The 14,705-nt window shown below is 39.1% G+C and overlaps 1 protein-coding gene and 1 long non-coding RNA gene across 11 annotated transcripts in view; one reads left to right on the top strand and one right to left on the bottom strand.

Moving 5' to 3' along the window:
• Positions 1–2,682: 2,682 nt before the first annotated feature.
• On the bottom strand, positions 2,683–13,539 carry LOC113575145 (uncharacterized). Of its 3 annotated transcripts, none has more exons than XR_014117716.1 (4): positions 13,522–13,539; positions 10,041–10,662; positions 9,570–9,686; positions 5,889–5,903 (listed from the first exon to the last, which is right to left on the bottom strand). It is a non-coding gene; the product is annotated as an uncharacterized LOC113575145 (long non-coding RNA). The 3 variants fall into 3 exon arrangements; XR_014117714.1 differs by lacking the exon at positions 13,522–13,539 and adding an exon at positions 11,120–11,432; XR_003410388.3 differs by lacking the exon at positions 13,522–13,539 and having other exon boundaries at positions 2,683–5,903; positions 10,041–11,436.
• The window catches only part of tnrc18 (trinucleotide repeat containing 18), a 50,539-nt gene continuing 47,455 nt past the window's right edge, over positions 11,622–14,705 (top strand). For 7 of the 8 annotated variants that reach the window (XM_081699444.1, XM_081699441.1, XM_081699448.1 and 4 more), the window contains exons 1-2: positions 11,622–11,801; positions 13,355–13,686. In XM_081699444.1, coding sequence (XP_081555570.1) covers positions 13,479–13,686 — 208 coding nt within the window. In that variant the 5' untranslated portion in view covers positions 11,622–11,801; positions 13,355–13,478. The remainder of the gene's footprint in view (positions 11,802–13,354; positions 13,687–14,705) is intronic. The other variant, XM_081699458.1, reaches the window with a different exon arrangement.

The following is a 14,705-nucleotide window of genomic DNA, read 5'->3' as shown; positions in this document are numbered from 1 at the left end:
AAACATGGAAAAACACGAGCAACTAGCGTTATTTCGGTTGCTGTTGTAACTTCTACGATAGCCAGTCGCTGCACATAATCAGATGCAATTAGATAATGTGTTGCTTGCATTAAGGGAGGCGCGAGAGCGCCATGGTCCTCTGGGCGCACGCACTACGGTTAATGTTAATTACCCAGTTCCCGTTTCGAGCCAACCAAAAAAGTAGCGGGTGATCAGATAACTAAGACCTTGAGTGTGTTAAATAGGCCACGCTTGAAAATGCCTAATGGGTCTATACAAGAAGCAGCGAGTCTCAATATAGCAGAATAGTAGCAGAAATATGAACAGATACGTTTAAAGACATTACTGCCTACAGGCGCATCCATATCTTCGCTATGATGTGCGTCAACTGGATATAACCCAAACGACAATTCCATTAGAGCTTTTGAACCATTTGTCTTTCATCTCTGTAATGTGAAGTTGCTCTCTCTGTGCTGCTTTGCGCTCATTCCTCGCCTCTTGTCTACTTCGCTGAGTGTCAACGGCAGCTGCATCTGGCCGTGTTTGCGGAGGGGGAAGCTGATGTCATGATTAAAAGAATGCTGGAAAGAAAAAGTGTAACTGAAGGGCATTGTTTGGCATGGTTAGTCTCAGCTCCCGGGGTGAGCGGTGGTTTTCATGCCCCGAAATGGCATGCATGTTGCGGTTGAAAGAGAGGCTGACACACCCGCTCTCCGGAGGCCTCCTGTTCTCTGACTACAGGAAACCACACGCGTAAAACATAAATGTTGTGTGGGTGCATTCAGAGAGCGCATGCTGAACACAGCTTGTCTTTTCATCGTTTTTTTTTCCCACAATCACATACAATAAAACCACTTCCTTAGATTGGAGCAGATACGTTTATGATATTTATTTACTTGGAGTTAGATAACTGATTTTTGCCACAGTTTCTGTACACTGTCGCTTTTCTGATAGTGTACGATACGTTGCGGTTGTTTTAACGTTCTAGTTTAACGATTATATTAACGTTTTCCATACATAAGCAGGTGGCTCTCAATCACTTTTTAAAACCCAGTTCGTCGTAGGAAAACCAAAGTATATCAAATACAGCGAAATATCGAGCTTCTGTGGTATATCGAGCGTTCGTGTATACATTTGATATTTTTTTCTGAACCATCCAGGTTTGCAGAGAATCAGACATCCATCTTCCCAGTCATAGTTTTCAGGAGATCAATAATGCAAAATTACACTTTTTATATTCAGGTTCAAAGCTAAACCCTGCTGTTTTCGATGTGATTTATTCCTGGGGTAGGATCTGTCACCTTCCATCACAGCAGGTTTTATCACTAAATAAAATTATAAATCGTTGTAGCACAGCGTAGTACACTCCTGCTGTGCAGAAGCAATTCTACTGTTCATCTGACCAATTTATTTAAAGTGGCAGTCTATCATTTAACGCGGGAGAGGTGAGGCGACCTTACACAGACAGGTGCCACTGAGTTAATGGCAAACAGTCTATGCACATCAAAACATCACATCATATTTCCCAGAATTCATGGACAGGCCTTCTCTTATTATCCAGCACTGAGTCACCCTCTTACACATAAAAGTGCTGTATGTTATTACTGCCTTTTATGTTCACACTTCAAAAGAGAGTATCATGTTTCTTTCATAAGCATTCATTTAGAGAGACAGTTCTTCCAGCAGTATGCTACAGAGAAAATATACATCACAGGATTTTTAGATCGACTTAAGCCTGTAGCAGTGATTGGAAGAAAATCAAAATTGCTTTCACAGTCCAATTCTTTAAGCCTGACGGCTGTGACATGGGTTTGGTTCGCAGTCTCCATGCCCCAGCACGAAGGGAGGATTTGTCCCCAGAGCAGTTGCCTGGAATGCTGTCGGCCATTCTGTTCCATCCATGTAGGCAGTGTGTTTCAGCATGCAGACAGTTCCACAAGCATCTTGTAGCTGACTGTGGTAGGTGGTTGTTGCCAGAGCTTTATGTGGCATGCTAAAAAACTCATGTGGGATGTTAAGTGAAGGCATCAAACAAAATCGCCTCAATTGTATATGATTGATGACATCAAGCACAATGGATGAGAATCAGCAAGATTGATTGATTTCAATAACAAAGGACTAAATGACTGTCATTTGTCCATTTCCTTTGGATCAATTGGCTTACTTTTTTTTTTGAAAATGACATTGAATGGTGTGTTCCACTGTTCAGTTGTCAAGGCACCCATCACATACATGAGATACAAATGCTTACAATCTGATGTTTGTGGAGCGTATTCAGTCTTTGTCTTGTTTTCTTTATTTTGGGCTATCGTCACTGCTGAACCATTCACCTTTTTCATTATGAATGTTAATGAGGTTTTTCAGTCCAATGTCACTGAAACAAGATACGACATATGAGAGCTCTACCAATACGGCAATTATAAGAATATGAAATTAAATCATATTGTACTGTCAACACAGCTGGATGGTAAGTATTTATGTTTAAAACTTGTGCTTCACTGAATATTTTCAACACTTTTATATTATACTCAGTACTGATACTAAATTATACTAATCTACATTTGACAAAATTTTAGTTAATTACTTGCAGTTACTGGTATCTTTGTATTGTTTGACAGACCACACTGTAGTTGGACTTAACTTTCACTTTAGAGCATTATTATTTTATTTTAGACCAAAAATATCACAGGAAGAAAACAACACATAACAATTTTATGTTTTTATGCTACTAGACGGTGTTCCTAAATGAAGTTACATTGTAGTTTACTAGGAAATTCCATACTTGAATTTCATACACCACCTTCCCATCTCCTCATATCACAACTATCAACTGAAGCATGGCCTAGCACTCTCAAACACCAAATTAGTGCAATAAACATTTACATTTCTTAAATTACATCTATTGCTTATGAAATGTCATGATATTTCTAGTAAATGAGACACTCCAGGCTATATAATTGTCCTCTTTCAGAGCTAACTGGTAATGGGCTACATTCCTTGAAGTGGATCATCTGGGTCAAACTGAGTGGGTAATTAACTTTTCCAAGGGATGGGATGCTTTCTTTGGAACCCATGTGACACTTTGCATTTAGAGCAAATTTTCTTCTAACTGAGCAAATGGCATATGAAGAACTTGGCATATGAATATAATCTCAATTAGTAACTCATTTCAAAAAGTTTTAGTCCCAGACAACTTGACCCCTTTTAAAAGAGTTAAATAAACTAGTAAAAGAAATCAAATTTAAAATTGTCCATTGCAATGTCCTTTAGTTACTTCCACAAATGTCATATTAGAGGTCTAATTAACTAGCTTTCTGTGCTGTACAGATTGCCCTAATTTCCATCTCCTCACTACAGGCCTTTTTACTGTACCAAAGACACAACCCCAACCTAACACATTATATGAGTACTGTGTTTTATGGGTTTTGATGGGCTTGCTCAGAACACGTGGTGTTATTTTGTCAGTAAGCAGCGGTCATCATAAGTCACAGCCTATTAAAACAGTGGGTGGTGTGAGGAGTATGATCTGACAAGTGTGTAGTTGGGGGAGGCTGTTTCCCCCTCCTGCTGAGGAAGTAGCGGAGGTTGTGGCTACTTTAGACCTCTCGGAGTGTGTGTGCAACTGTGTGTGTGTGTGTGTGTGTGTGTGTGTGTGTGTGTGTGTAAGGGAGAGAGAGAAAGAGCATATGGAACACTAAGCTGGGAGGAGAGGGATTTGAATTCTGCTGTGGTACAAGAATGCTCTGCAGGATGACACTTGATGACCAGGAGTCAGCAGAGGAAAGAAGAATGAGAGAATGCCTCTGGAGGTCAGCCACATGGGGCCATGGAACAGACCTGCTGATGTGGCGGTCTGTGTGTAACCTGCTTCTGAACCCATTTAAAGACTGAAGTAGTCTCCCGACTGGAACAGAGTAGGCACTCTCCCGAAGGCGGTGCTTGTATAGCTGGCACAGTAGACTGAAAGACAGGGCTTGGACATTTTTCACTTACACAGAATACTGTGAAAAAGGTAGTGGTTTGTTTTTTTCTATCACAGTTGAGGGCTATTTTATCATGACAGAACAGGACTATGAATAACTGTATCACTTCTTTGTTTCTCATGAAATATCATCTTTGTGTGGGGTTGGAGAAAGGAGTGACCTCAGAATGGGACACTTTTGTCTTCAGCCATGTAAGGACATAGAAAGCATACTACAGGAAAAAATCTGCCAACACATCAATTTCAATCGCTTCAGCTCAATATCTGCAGCAATGCCAGTTTAACCACGGAGAGCTCGGGTTTTGAAGCACATCCCATGATTGGGATAAACGTTAGGACACTCATAAAGCCAGAGATAATTAAAAATGTGAAACACTGCCCCTCCCCCACAAGCAGCTCATGCAGTGGACTTATCAGTTCAAATGTGTCTCATTTTTCATTGTAATCAGCTTGATTTTCTAAAAGCTCTCCACACAAAGTGCATGCGCTACCCATGGTAAATCCCTTACTGAGCTCTGATGGAAATTTAAGAAACAACTAAATTTCTTAGTCTGTCTGTTCATCACAAAAAAGACAGAATAACAGTTTTACAAATGGATTTACTGTATTAAAAAGTGGTTAAAGCGAAGAAATTCTGACTGCAGGAAACAAAATGGCAAGATCAGGAATTATATTGAAATAAGAGTTTATGAAGATTACCACACTTTCATTGTGTAGTGTAAATGTACTCTTTAGTAAAATACTTTGTTAAAGTTGTTATGCCAGACAACAGCATATAACTAGTGCAGTATTCCATGTTAGTGTTGATTGTTTTGAACTGTTTGGTTTCTCTATGATTACATTTTTGCTTCCGTTTTTATCATTGCCTAAACTACTGGCATTGGCTTTGTGCTTGGCATTTTTGCTAAGTATTGATCTCTTTGAAATTATTTAGTAAGAACTCCCTTTTCTGTACTTTTCAGGGAAAGAAACATAGTGAAAAAATCTTCAGTATAATTTCTATCATAATCTCAATCCATTATGTTTTGGTCACATAAGAACTGCACTGCATGGTGTAGTCTGGAAGCCACCGTCCTGTCAATCACAGGCAGACACAGCGGGGCTAGAACAACATAACATAAAAGGCAAACAAACTCATGAATAAAATACCTCATGAATATATGTGATGGTGTAAAGTGGGCCTGGAAGGTTTGGCCCGAGATGTGAATATCCCGCAGCACATTTGATTAAAGGCTCATGACAGACAGTGCACGATGAATGGGGCCCAGAGAGAATTAAAGCCTGTCAGGAGGACGGGCCGCCACGCTGAGATTAAACCCCAGCAGGACCGTCTTTGTGGGAGGGGCCCAGTGCTAGGTGGCAGCTTGTCTGGCCTGCCTGTCAAATGCAGAGCCATCAGTGGCCACAAGAGTCAAGGCAGCGGAGGGCAGAGAGTCCGAGTCCCCTGGGATCTCCGCTAAGAAGCTTCCTTCCGTGATGGGCTGGAGAGCGTGAGGGGTGGGGTGGCGCTGAGGTTTGGGTGGGTGGAGTGAGAAGTTCAGTAAATTCTGAATCCCACAGATGCCACTTCACTTAAGTGCTGTACATAAAAGGTGAACAGCGTTCAAGAGATGAGATGATTTGTCACCTGTTAGGGGGTGGGAAGAGATCAGAAGAGATCTTGGAATATACAGTTCGACGTCCAATGTGCCGAGGTGTTTTTTCGGACCAGAAATTGCAGTTGTATTTCCATAAAGTGCAGAGAAGGCTATAAAACAGATGGCATCTCATCCCTGCGATTGGTGCGAAGGCTTCATGTGTTTGAAATAACAACCACATGGGGGAAAGACTTTAAATAAAAAATTATTCTATTGATTTTAAAAGGATGTCTTGACTTGTGGGTGGTACTCGTACAGAAGTGCATATCATGGATTTGGCATGCCTAAAAAACAAGAATGACTTTTTAAAAAGAGTACATTTCACTATTTAATTGCTTTTCATTTTCTGAGAGGTGCTCATTGGACACATTCAACATACACATTCTCAGATGACCTTTCATAGGAAGGAAGCAGAAGATCCAATCAAACAGAGCCTCTATACAGCCAACTACAATGCAAGACCATTTGGTACTGTACTAAGGAAAATATTTAACACCATATCAAAGTAAATTTTAGCATCTGACATTTTTAACCTACAAATACAATATTGCCCTTTTCTCTGGCATTTGATATCTTTTGCACTGATATTTATCTTTTTTTATTTTACAATTTTTTCATGAACATTTAAATTACTCTTGTTATTAAGCAAGCTTTGCAACTTTACAGAAAAACATTTCTTGAGTAAAAAGTATACAAGTTTTCTAGGGTTCACAGGAATTTTAGCAAACGGGTAAATAAATGCTGATTCAAATATCTGTGAAGGCTGTCTGTGAAGGTTCTATTGTATGTCACTGAATCGAGCATTCACAGGGGAGACAAAAAGCCTCCCCTTGAAGTAATGATTAAAAGGTAGGACATTCTACAATGCCAGTCAATGGCAAGCAGTTTTACTTTGCCCTTGACAGAGAGCTGAACATACTGGTTAACTAGCTTCACTACTGCTGACAGAGAACAAAAGCTCATTTTTTTGGCCATGGTCCAAAGGCCTATGCTTCCTTGCCCACATGCTTGGTAAGCAATGTATAGTGGCTGGCCAGATGCAGGTGTTTTGCTTAGTTTCTCCATGGCATGTCCCAGTTTTGCCAGGGGAGGTCATGCCATTCCAGAAATGGAAGCTAATGTTCTTATGATCACCCTGTGTAAATCACAGGGCTTGCATATAAAAACAGTAAGAGTGTCCCAATATTTAAATATCACGGTTTGGTGTTTAAATGCATGTGGTAGGGGACAGCTAGCCTCTCTAAGACCTTATAACTAAAATGAGAAAGAACTACTAGCTACATACATACAACACTAGCCTGTAGAGGGCACTGCTCATCATTGTCTTTTTTTTTTAAGTTTCCTCCAAAATAAGAGAGTCAAAATAATAAAATCTATGCCTCATTGTTAACTACGCATTTTATCTCAAATCTATATCTCAATGTTAACTATGCATTTTAATGACTTTACTGCTTGAATAAACTCTATAAAATATGGTTACAGTACATTACGTAGCCTACCACTGACACATACCAATACACACATCATCATTTTTTTTGCCTTTTTTTTTGCAGCACTGGTAACCTGATTGTGATTGAAATAGCAACTTTGACCATCTTAATTTAACATAATAGCAGCTTGTTACTGAAGCTTCAAACACTCAGATTAGAACCAGGCACCTTTCCTCCTTTTGCTTAACAGCCCTGACCCTAATGCTTCTGTCTTTTCCTCACATGCTTTTTTATAGATATTGTAAGATCCTTCACAATTATGCATTACATCAGCAACTTTACTTTCTGTAAAACCTTCTGGACATCTTTGGAGGTGTCAAGTTTTCTTGTCTTGGTATTTCAGTATGATCATACAGGTTTATTTGTGAAGAACTTAAGTAAAATGGCAATCACTCAGCTTTTCGAATCACAGCTGTTAGCGTTCTAGGGTTCACTCATGATACGAGTTCAGGGATTTTTGCCAAGTGAACAGTGACAGAATGTGAGTAGTTTTAGAAAACCCAGATGCAATTAACTTTTTTCCACCATGATCATGGGGTATTATTTTCTACCAAATATTTGTAAAGCTTGTTTAAGTCTGCAAAAACCAACTCTGTGCCCTGACCCAGAGAGCCTATACCCCCTCACATCCATGTTCTGCTATCTTGCCAAACTGAACTATTCATAAATGTCCAACCATTTGCTGTGATTTCATAGTGCTCACACTTATGATCTAAAGGATCTTTGTGGTCGTGGTTTCATTGTCATAATACATGGCAGCTTTCTCAATGTGCACAAAACAGAGAAATGCAGAAATGCACAGTCAAGTACACAGAATACAGACACTATCATAATTTTAAAATAACATGCATGAATAAATAATTTGGTCCCTTTATAGCCATAGTCATTTTCCAGTAACCATCCTAAATATGTTCCAAAATATGTTTTGTATTACATTTCAGTTTGGTTAAATGAAAGTTTTAAGATGACAATTTTGCAATAGTGCATTATATATGGTGACAAGCAGTTTGTGTGGTGGTTCTTATAATATCTGCTTATCAGGTAGTCTTTGAACCACTAAAGCCACACAGTGTTGTTCAGCTAAGACCATATCTGAGATAGAATGCTGTGAGGGCACAATCAAGTCTGGATCAAATAAGGATGGCAAGGATTTAAAGAAGACCATCTGTGAGTGAAGGGAATATCATTTAATTTCCAACAAAATCTGCTTCACTGCCACCCACCAGCTGCCATTCTGCATTCTGTGCACTCATTGCCCACGAGTGAGACAAGATCATGATTTTAGGCTTAGTTTTTATAGTGTCCATGAAAATAAAAATTGTGAAGGAGAAAGCTGGTACAGCTACCAATGGCTATGAACCCTCATTGCTGCAGCAACCTCATGAATTATATTGTTTGATGGCAAGTCAGCATGACTAGTTTAAAGTAGTGCTGGATTGCGGCTCATGCAAATGGAACCAAATAGTCTTGAGAATGGTATGTGTGTAAAAGTGCATTCAGGATTTTTCTTAAACACTATCTTTCAGTATAAAACAAAGTAGCCTTTGGTCTCTGAATCGCTTTTCTTTAACTCATACTTTTACAAAGAAATACACTGCATTCTACTTTTGCGGGCAGGCATACACATATTTTTTCCTCATGAAGGAAAAACGCAATATTGCATTACAGTCATGGTGCGACACGCAGGCTATTTTAATCACGTTCTTTTGACTGTTCAGCAGCGACGACTCTCCATATAAAGAGGGTGATTAAATTCGAAGAATAATGACTATAACCTTCTCTTCCATCCTTATAAGGTGAGACTTGGACATCATATTTTATGCAGAGTAAACAGTGCTTCACACAAACCTTGTTAAATTTCTTGCGCATGTAGACCTAAAACGACGCCCTGAACGTTTTAAGTCGTTTAAAGCGGTCAATACTAACTTGCTTTTTAATGCTGGATAATCGCTGATTTTAAGATTTCATAGAGCGAGGCCTTTATCCAAAATGTAACCAATATTTACATTTTAGTAGCTTGTTATAAATTCTGTTATATATAATTTACACATCCAGTAGGTACAAATGTAGGTTATAGTTTAATTCGTTGCAGCTTTAAAGAGTTCATTTAATACTTTCTTTTCCTGGAGCTAATTGAAGGCTATACTTGCAACATACAGATGCAAATGGAGCTGGCATACGTCGTCTTAATTAGAAAGGAAAGGTCGCGCAATTGCTGAAATAGTCATCATCAAACAAACCACCTCACATTAACTGATTAGGAGGTTATGGAGCATGTCTGGGACAAACCATGTTAGTTTTTGACGAGGATTGAAAAATATATATTTTTCTGGGCATGTGCATAGAGTGTACCCCTCCAGTTATATACGTGTTAGAAAATGTCTAAATTAGGTACATTTTTGACCTATTATTCATGACTGAGAAGGAGAATGATGTGCGGTTAAATGGAAAACAACATACCTACAAGTTATTTCAAAGTAGTTTTATTCTTAGACCACATCCTTTACGTTGCACGTAGCCTGTATTTAAACAGCAGGAAAGTCCTGCCGTTCTGTCCAGTACGTTCGGTGATGTTATCTGTGAATATTGGTAAACTGGTTTTAGTTATGTAAAAGTCAATCAAACCCATTTCACTAGGAATCGGGCAATGCTTTAACAGTAGTTTACATTATAGTTGAATGCAGCCGACTGAACAATATATCGCTGGGGTATCAACTCCCACAGCAGAAACCATTATTTGTCCTGTTATTTAAGCACCGTGTTGCAGATTTTACAGCGCGAATCATTCCAAATATTTTATTATGAATTGTGTACTATTTATTAGATGCAACTACACAGTAATTACATATACCGACATAACAACTGAAACAAACAACAATGGATCCAACGTGTTGATAATATTTATTTGCATAAAATGCGTTCAACACCCACCTTAACAAACGCAGTGATTGTCACCGTGAACAATGGTTGAAAGAACGAACATTATGAATCCAAAGGCAAACGTCCATTCTCTGCTGAACATGGAGAACAAAGGCGTCGATCTTACTGTGTATTAAAGAGCAGCAAAAGATGAGTTTGGCTTAACAAACACTTGCAAACGTGAACAAAACTGGAGGCAGCTGCTATTTATTGCCGTTCCATTGATCATTAATAACCTGCCCAGACAGCCGTGAACCCCAAGACTGCATGATAGCCCTTGTTTCAACGAACCATTCCCACGGCAAATCAGCCCTTATTGTTCCGGAGATCCTTGGGGGGAAAATGAAAACAATCCAAAGCCAACGTTTTTTGTTTTTTTTTTCATTAGACGCCTAAAAGTCATTCAGTGAAATAGTTGAAGACAAACGTTCTCTTCTGATAATGGAAATTCACACAGCTTTATCCATTGCCTCATCACAATCTTGCTTGCTCTCCTATACTGTCTGCAAGGGGATGCCTTGCAACCGCCTCATCGGCGCGCGACAGGGGGTAGTTTGAAACCGCACCAATTTTTCTTTTTTTTGGAAATCAACATTCTCTTTATACATGGTATGTCTTCAGATTAAACAATCACCTTTAAAAAAAATCACGTAATCGTTAAATTACAATAACAATTCTCTGTTGTCAGAAACACAAGACGCATATTATTTTCCTAAAACAGATTGTAAACATTGTGCAACCTTAGTAAACATTAAGAACATTAAGTCCAAATTGCCTGTTTTCTATTGCATTTTATTCAAATGTTAAAACGTTTTATGGTAAAACGTGGCAGTAAATAAAGCAGTTCCCACTGATAGAAGTTTAAGAAAAATCTTAAGTGGGTCCAAAACAGCCAACGTATGCATTAACATAATATACAGTATATACAAATGTGTGGTATTAAAACAAATCATAATAAACAACTAACAAACGTGTCAAAACTAGACTTGTAGAAAATAATGAAAACATTGCTATCTCTGATTAATCACAAATACTGCAGATAATAAAAACAGATAATAGAATATTAATGGGTCTATTGGTCATTTACTTACCACTGCGTTTCTTAAATAGGTTTAAATAAAACAACGCATTCATTTTAGCATTAATTATAAAGCGCATGATGTTATTTATAAACATAAATCCCACACAAAACTCTGTAAATTATGTACTTCACCACAGGCCAAAGGCAAATTCCACTCATACGTCAAATGTTTATAAAAACGCGTCGCAAAGAACAGAAGATTGATCTGCAGTTTTGTAATCTGTACCCATTGTGGAATAATCAAGTCTGTATCCGTCTATTTTAATCAGCAGAGTTTGAGCGGCCTTGAAACTGCCCTCCACAAATTCTCTGCTTGTTTTGATCATTCAAGTATTGAAGGAAAGGGGGGCTTGAAACAGTTCGGCCGCCTTGGTCCATAATTGGTTTTATAGAGCTGGCAGAGAGCCAAAATGTTTACATCGAGATGATAGACAGTCCAAGAGACCTATCACAGACTTCGTTGTAAAATTTGTCAGGTTAGGTTCAAAGAGGCGGAGCGTGTTAAACAATGCTTGTTTCATTGCAGAAGAGTTTACGGAGAGCTACAGTGGTTTGTGCGCGAGGCCTTCCTCTGTATAAGCAATCCCTTCGCTTGACTGCGGATGGTTTGTAAATGGAGTGTAAGAAATATTTCACTCTGCGTCTGGATTTTGCGAAGAAACGGGATTCTGTAAACTAAGTCGCCATTACAAGTAAGATGTCGATATCGATAGCCCACGTTATGTAGATTAGTTGCGTTTAAGGAAACAAACTAGAGGCACTTACTCAAGAATGTTCTTTTATTCTTCGCGGTGAAAAGGCGGGGAACAGTTTGGTTTATCATGGTTACGTGTAAAAGTATTTTGTAAGCGCAAATCCATTCACAGGCTGCTTCGCAAAACGGCTCTGAATGCTTAATGTTTCCGCGAAAAAGTTTTGTCGCTGAAAATGAAAACACGTATCCTATACTAAAAGTTTGAAATGTGGCCGTCGAATGGGCTACTGTTGCTATGAAACATGGTTTAAAATACACGCATATATTTATTTCAGTTATGTAGCGATAGCTTAGATCCTAGGGTGTTATCAACTTTAAATTCGAGTTGCTGCAAACTTTAAAATCGTTGCTGTTGAACTGGCACCATGTTGCCGATGATTAAACTAACTTATTATAGCGCTGCTTAAGTATGCGCTTCTTGATTTAAACATCCAGAAGTCGATTCACAAAAGAAGCAAACAAATTGGCGATAGAAATGTCAAGAAAAGAAGTTAGAATTGTCAACAAGGTTATAGTGCATTAGGGATAAGAAAACCAGAGGCTTGTTATGCTATCTCATTTGTTAGTAATGTCTTCCAATATTCAGGTTTCATAACTTTTTGGAACAAACTGTTAAGTGGTATCTAAAAATGATAAAATTGCCTGCATGCCATAATAAAACCATAGTTATTCCCTAGTGGTTTATACAAATGACAGACTTTAATCGTAGGCGTTTCATCGGTCTCCTCTTCTTGACTTGTTTAGTCGAAATTTAAAGTCGACTAATCTATGCCTTATAATTAAACTGTTTCGCTCGGGATCCCCTTTATCCTCTTTTAAACCTACATTTGTTTGTCACGGCAATGAATCTGTTCAACTGTGAACACAAAAATTAACCATGTCCCTGGGCACTGGGTAAATTATTCAAAAATCAACCACAATTAGGTGCCTTGACGAAACTAGGATGTATCCTTTTTTAGGGTCGCATGCCTATTTTGCTTTTAGGCTATGCGCAATGGACGTTTCCATGTTATACTTTTCGCTTCGTCATCCATAACGTTGAAGTGTAAAATAGTTTTGGCTGCGCTGTTGTCAGTAACCTCTTTGCACTGGCTCAGGTCACTTGGGCGAAAGCTGAAGTAAAGCTGAAGCAAACGCTGGATTTTCCCTTCATACCCATACTGCGGGGAAAGAGAAAGCTTAAGCAAATCACGAGCGATACATGTCCGTTTATTTAGGACAGCATTGCATGATAAGCATCTGTTTTAAATTGACAAAGCTTCGCTTCTCCAATTTCATCGTTGTTAGCAGTTCATGTACCGTATTCTACACCGAGTGAACTTGGGAGGATTACTTTTTTTTTTATTATCCCTGTTTAGTTATATTCAAACTGCGTCATTACGCCCTTGTTTGGAATGTCCTGCTTTTAAAAATCAATCTATCAGTTCAATTCAGATTTAATAAATTGTTATTCATATTTATTCAAGGCTCGATTTTCTTTTTGTTTTGTAGGTCGGCACAATGCCGGATAAGGACACTGATTTGTCTAGAAATCTAGGGACATCATAGCCTGTACAGGCTCCTTCGGAATAGCCGATCACACAGTTTCTTTTATCAAGTTTACCCGTTGTGGATAATGGATGGCCGAGATTTCGGCCCCCCCAGATCTGTTCACGTACCTCCACCGCTGCTCTCGGGATTGGCAATGGAGTCGCACCGACTCGGAGCTTCCGCTGCGGCCGGTAGAATCCCATCGTCTCCCGGCCACTTGGGCGCGGGGCACCCGGCGGCTCTGCACTCTGGAAAATTCCTATCGCCGGCCATTAACATCCAGTCTCACCACAGTAAGTATCGCTTTAATTTAATCAAGAGAATGGATGGATGCTGTAAAACACAGATTCTCTTGTAACCGTGTATTTAAGCCGAAACTTCTTTTGGAAGTCATGACAAGCTAATGTATGGTGTGGTGTTTAGGTGCCGACTCTTAGCTAAGTTATATTTAGAAATATCGTAGACAGCGTGTTATGACTGTAATTTAAGTAAACGCTAGAGCGTTTTGCCACTGAATAGGCTACTGTTCATTTGCTGCAAATGGAACGCAGTGCTCAGTCTTGATAATCACCATTTAGTAGCCTGATAGAAAATAAGTAATAGCTTCCCGATCTTGATTTATAATCTGGTTTGTACGAGTCCAGTTGTATTTACTGTATCATTGTCAGTAGTCGAGCTAAGACTCTTAATGGCCGCGAACACATTTTTTTTTTGGTTGAGCGCTACATAGTTGTCAAATGTAATGTATTACAAGCAATGCCCGTAATAGAGAAGAAATTACTCCAATAGTGTTCTTCATTGCTCGATCGCAAACGGCAAAACATCGGCCCGGGCGCGCAGGTACACGGGTAAAATAGTGCACGAGTAAAACGTGTGCTCATGCTTGATCCACAACTGTCGGAGGAAAAAATAAGTTTGATTCTGGTAATGCGTACATAGGCCTAATGTTTCCTTTGAAGTGTCGAAAAATAAGCACTGTTGAAACTAAAATTGCTTACATTTCGCTCTCTTCCTCTCAAACGAGCTGGGACAAACACTATAATTAGACTGCTTTACCACTGCTCTATCGGATGCTTTACTGATCAGTGAATTGTGGCGCAATACATGGCCACCGTCGGAAATAAGCAAACGTTGTTCTTTGGAGTGAATATTGGTGGACTTGTTAGGAATTGGTTGGGACATAGTGATGATATTGTGAGTTAAAGCATGACCCATATCCTGTAAAACATACTACATTTATGGCTAAGGACTTCCATAGTTGATCAGAATGTCCTTGTAAAAGGACCATGTGTAGATATTGCATAAAAAGCAT

This window comes from Electrophorus electricus, chromosome 2, assembly GCF_041902795.1.
Source record: "Electrophorus electricus isolate QZ-2024a chromosome 2, ASM4190279v1, whole genome shotgun sequence".
Lineage (NCBI taxonomy): Eukaryota > Metazoa > Chordata > Actinopteri > Gymnotiformes > Gymnotidae > Electrophorus > Electrophorus electricus.
The sequence above is the reverse complement of the archived record's forward strand: the minus strand, read 5'-3'. Positions and strand labels throughout refer to the sequence as shown.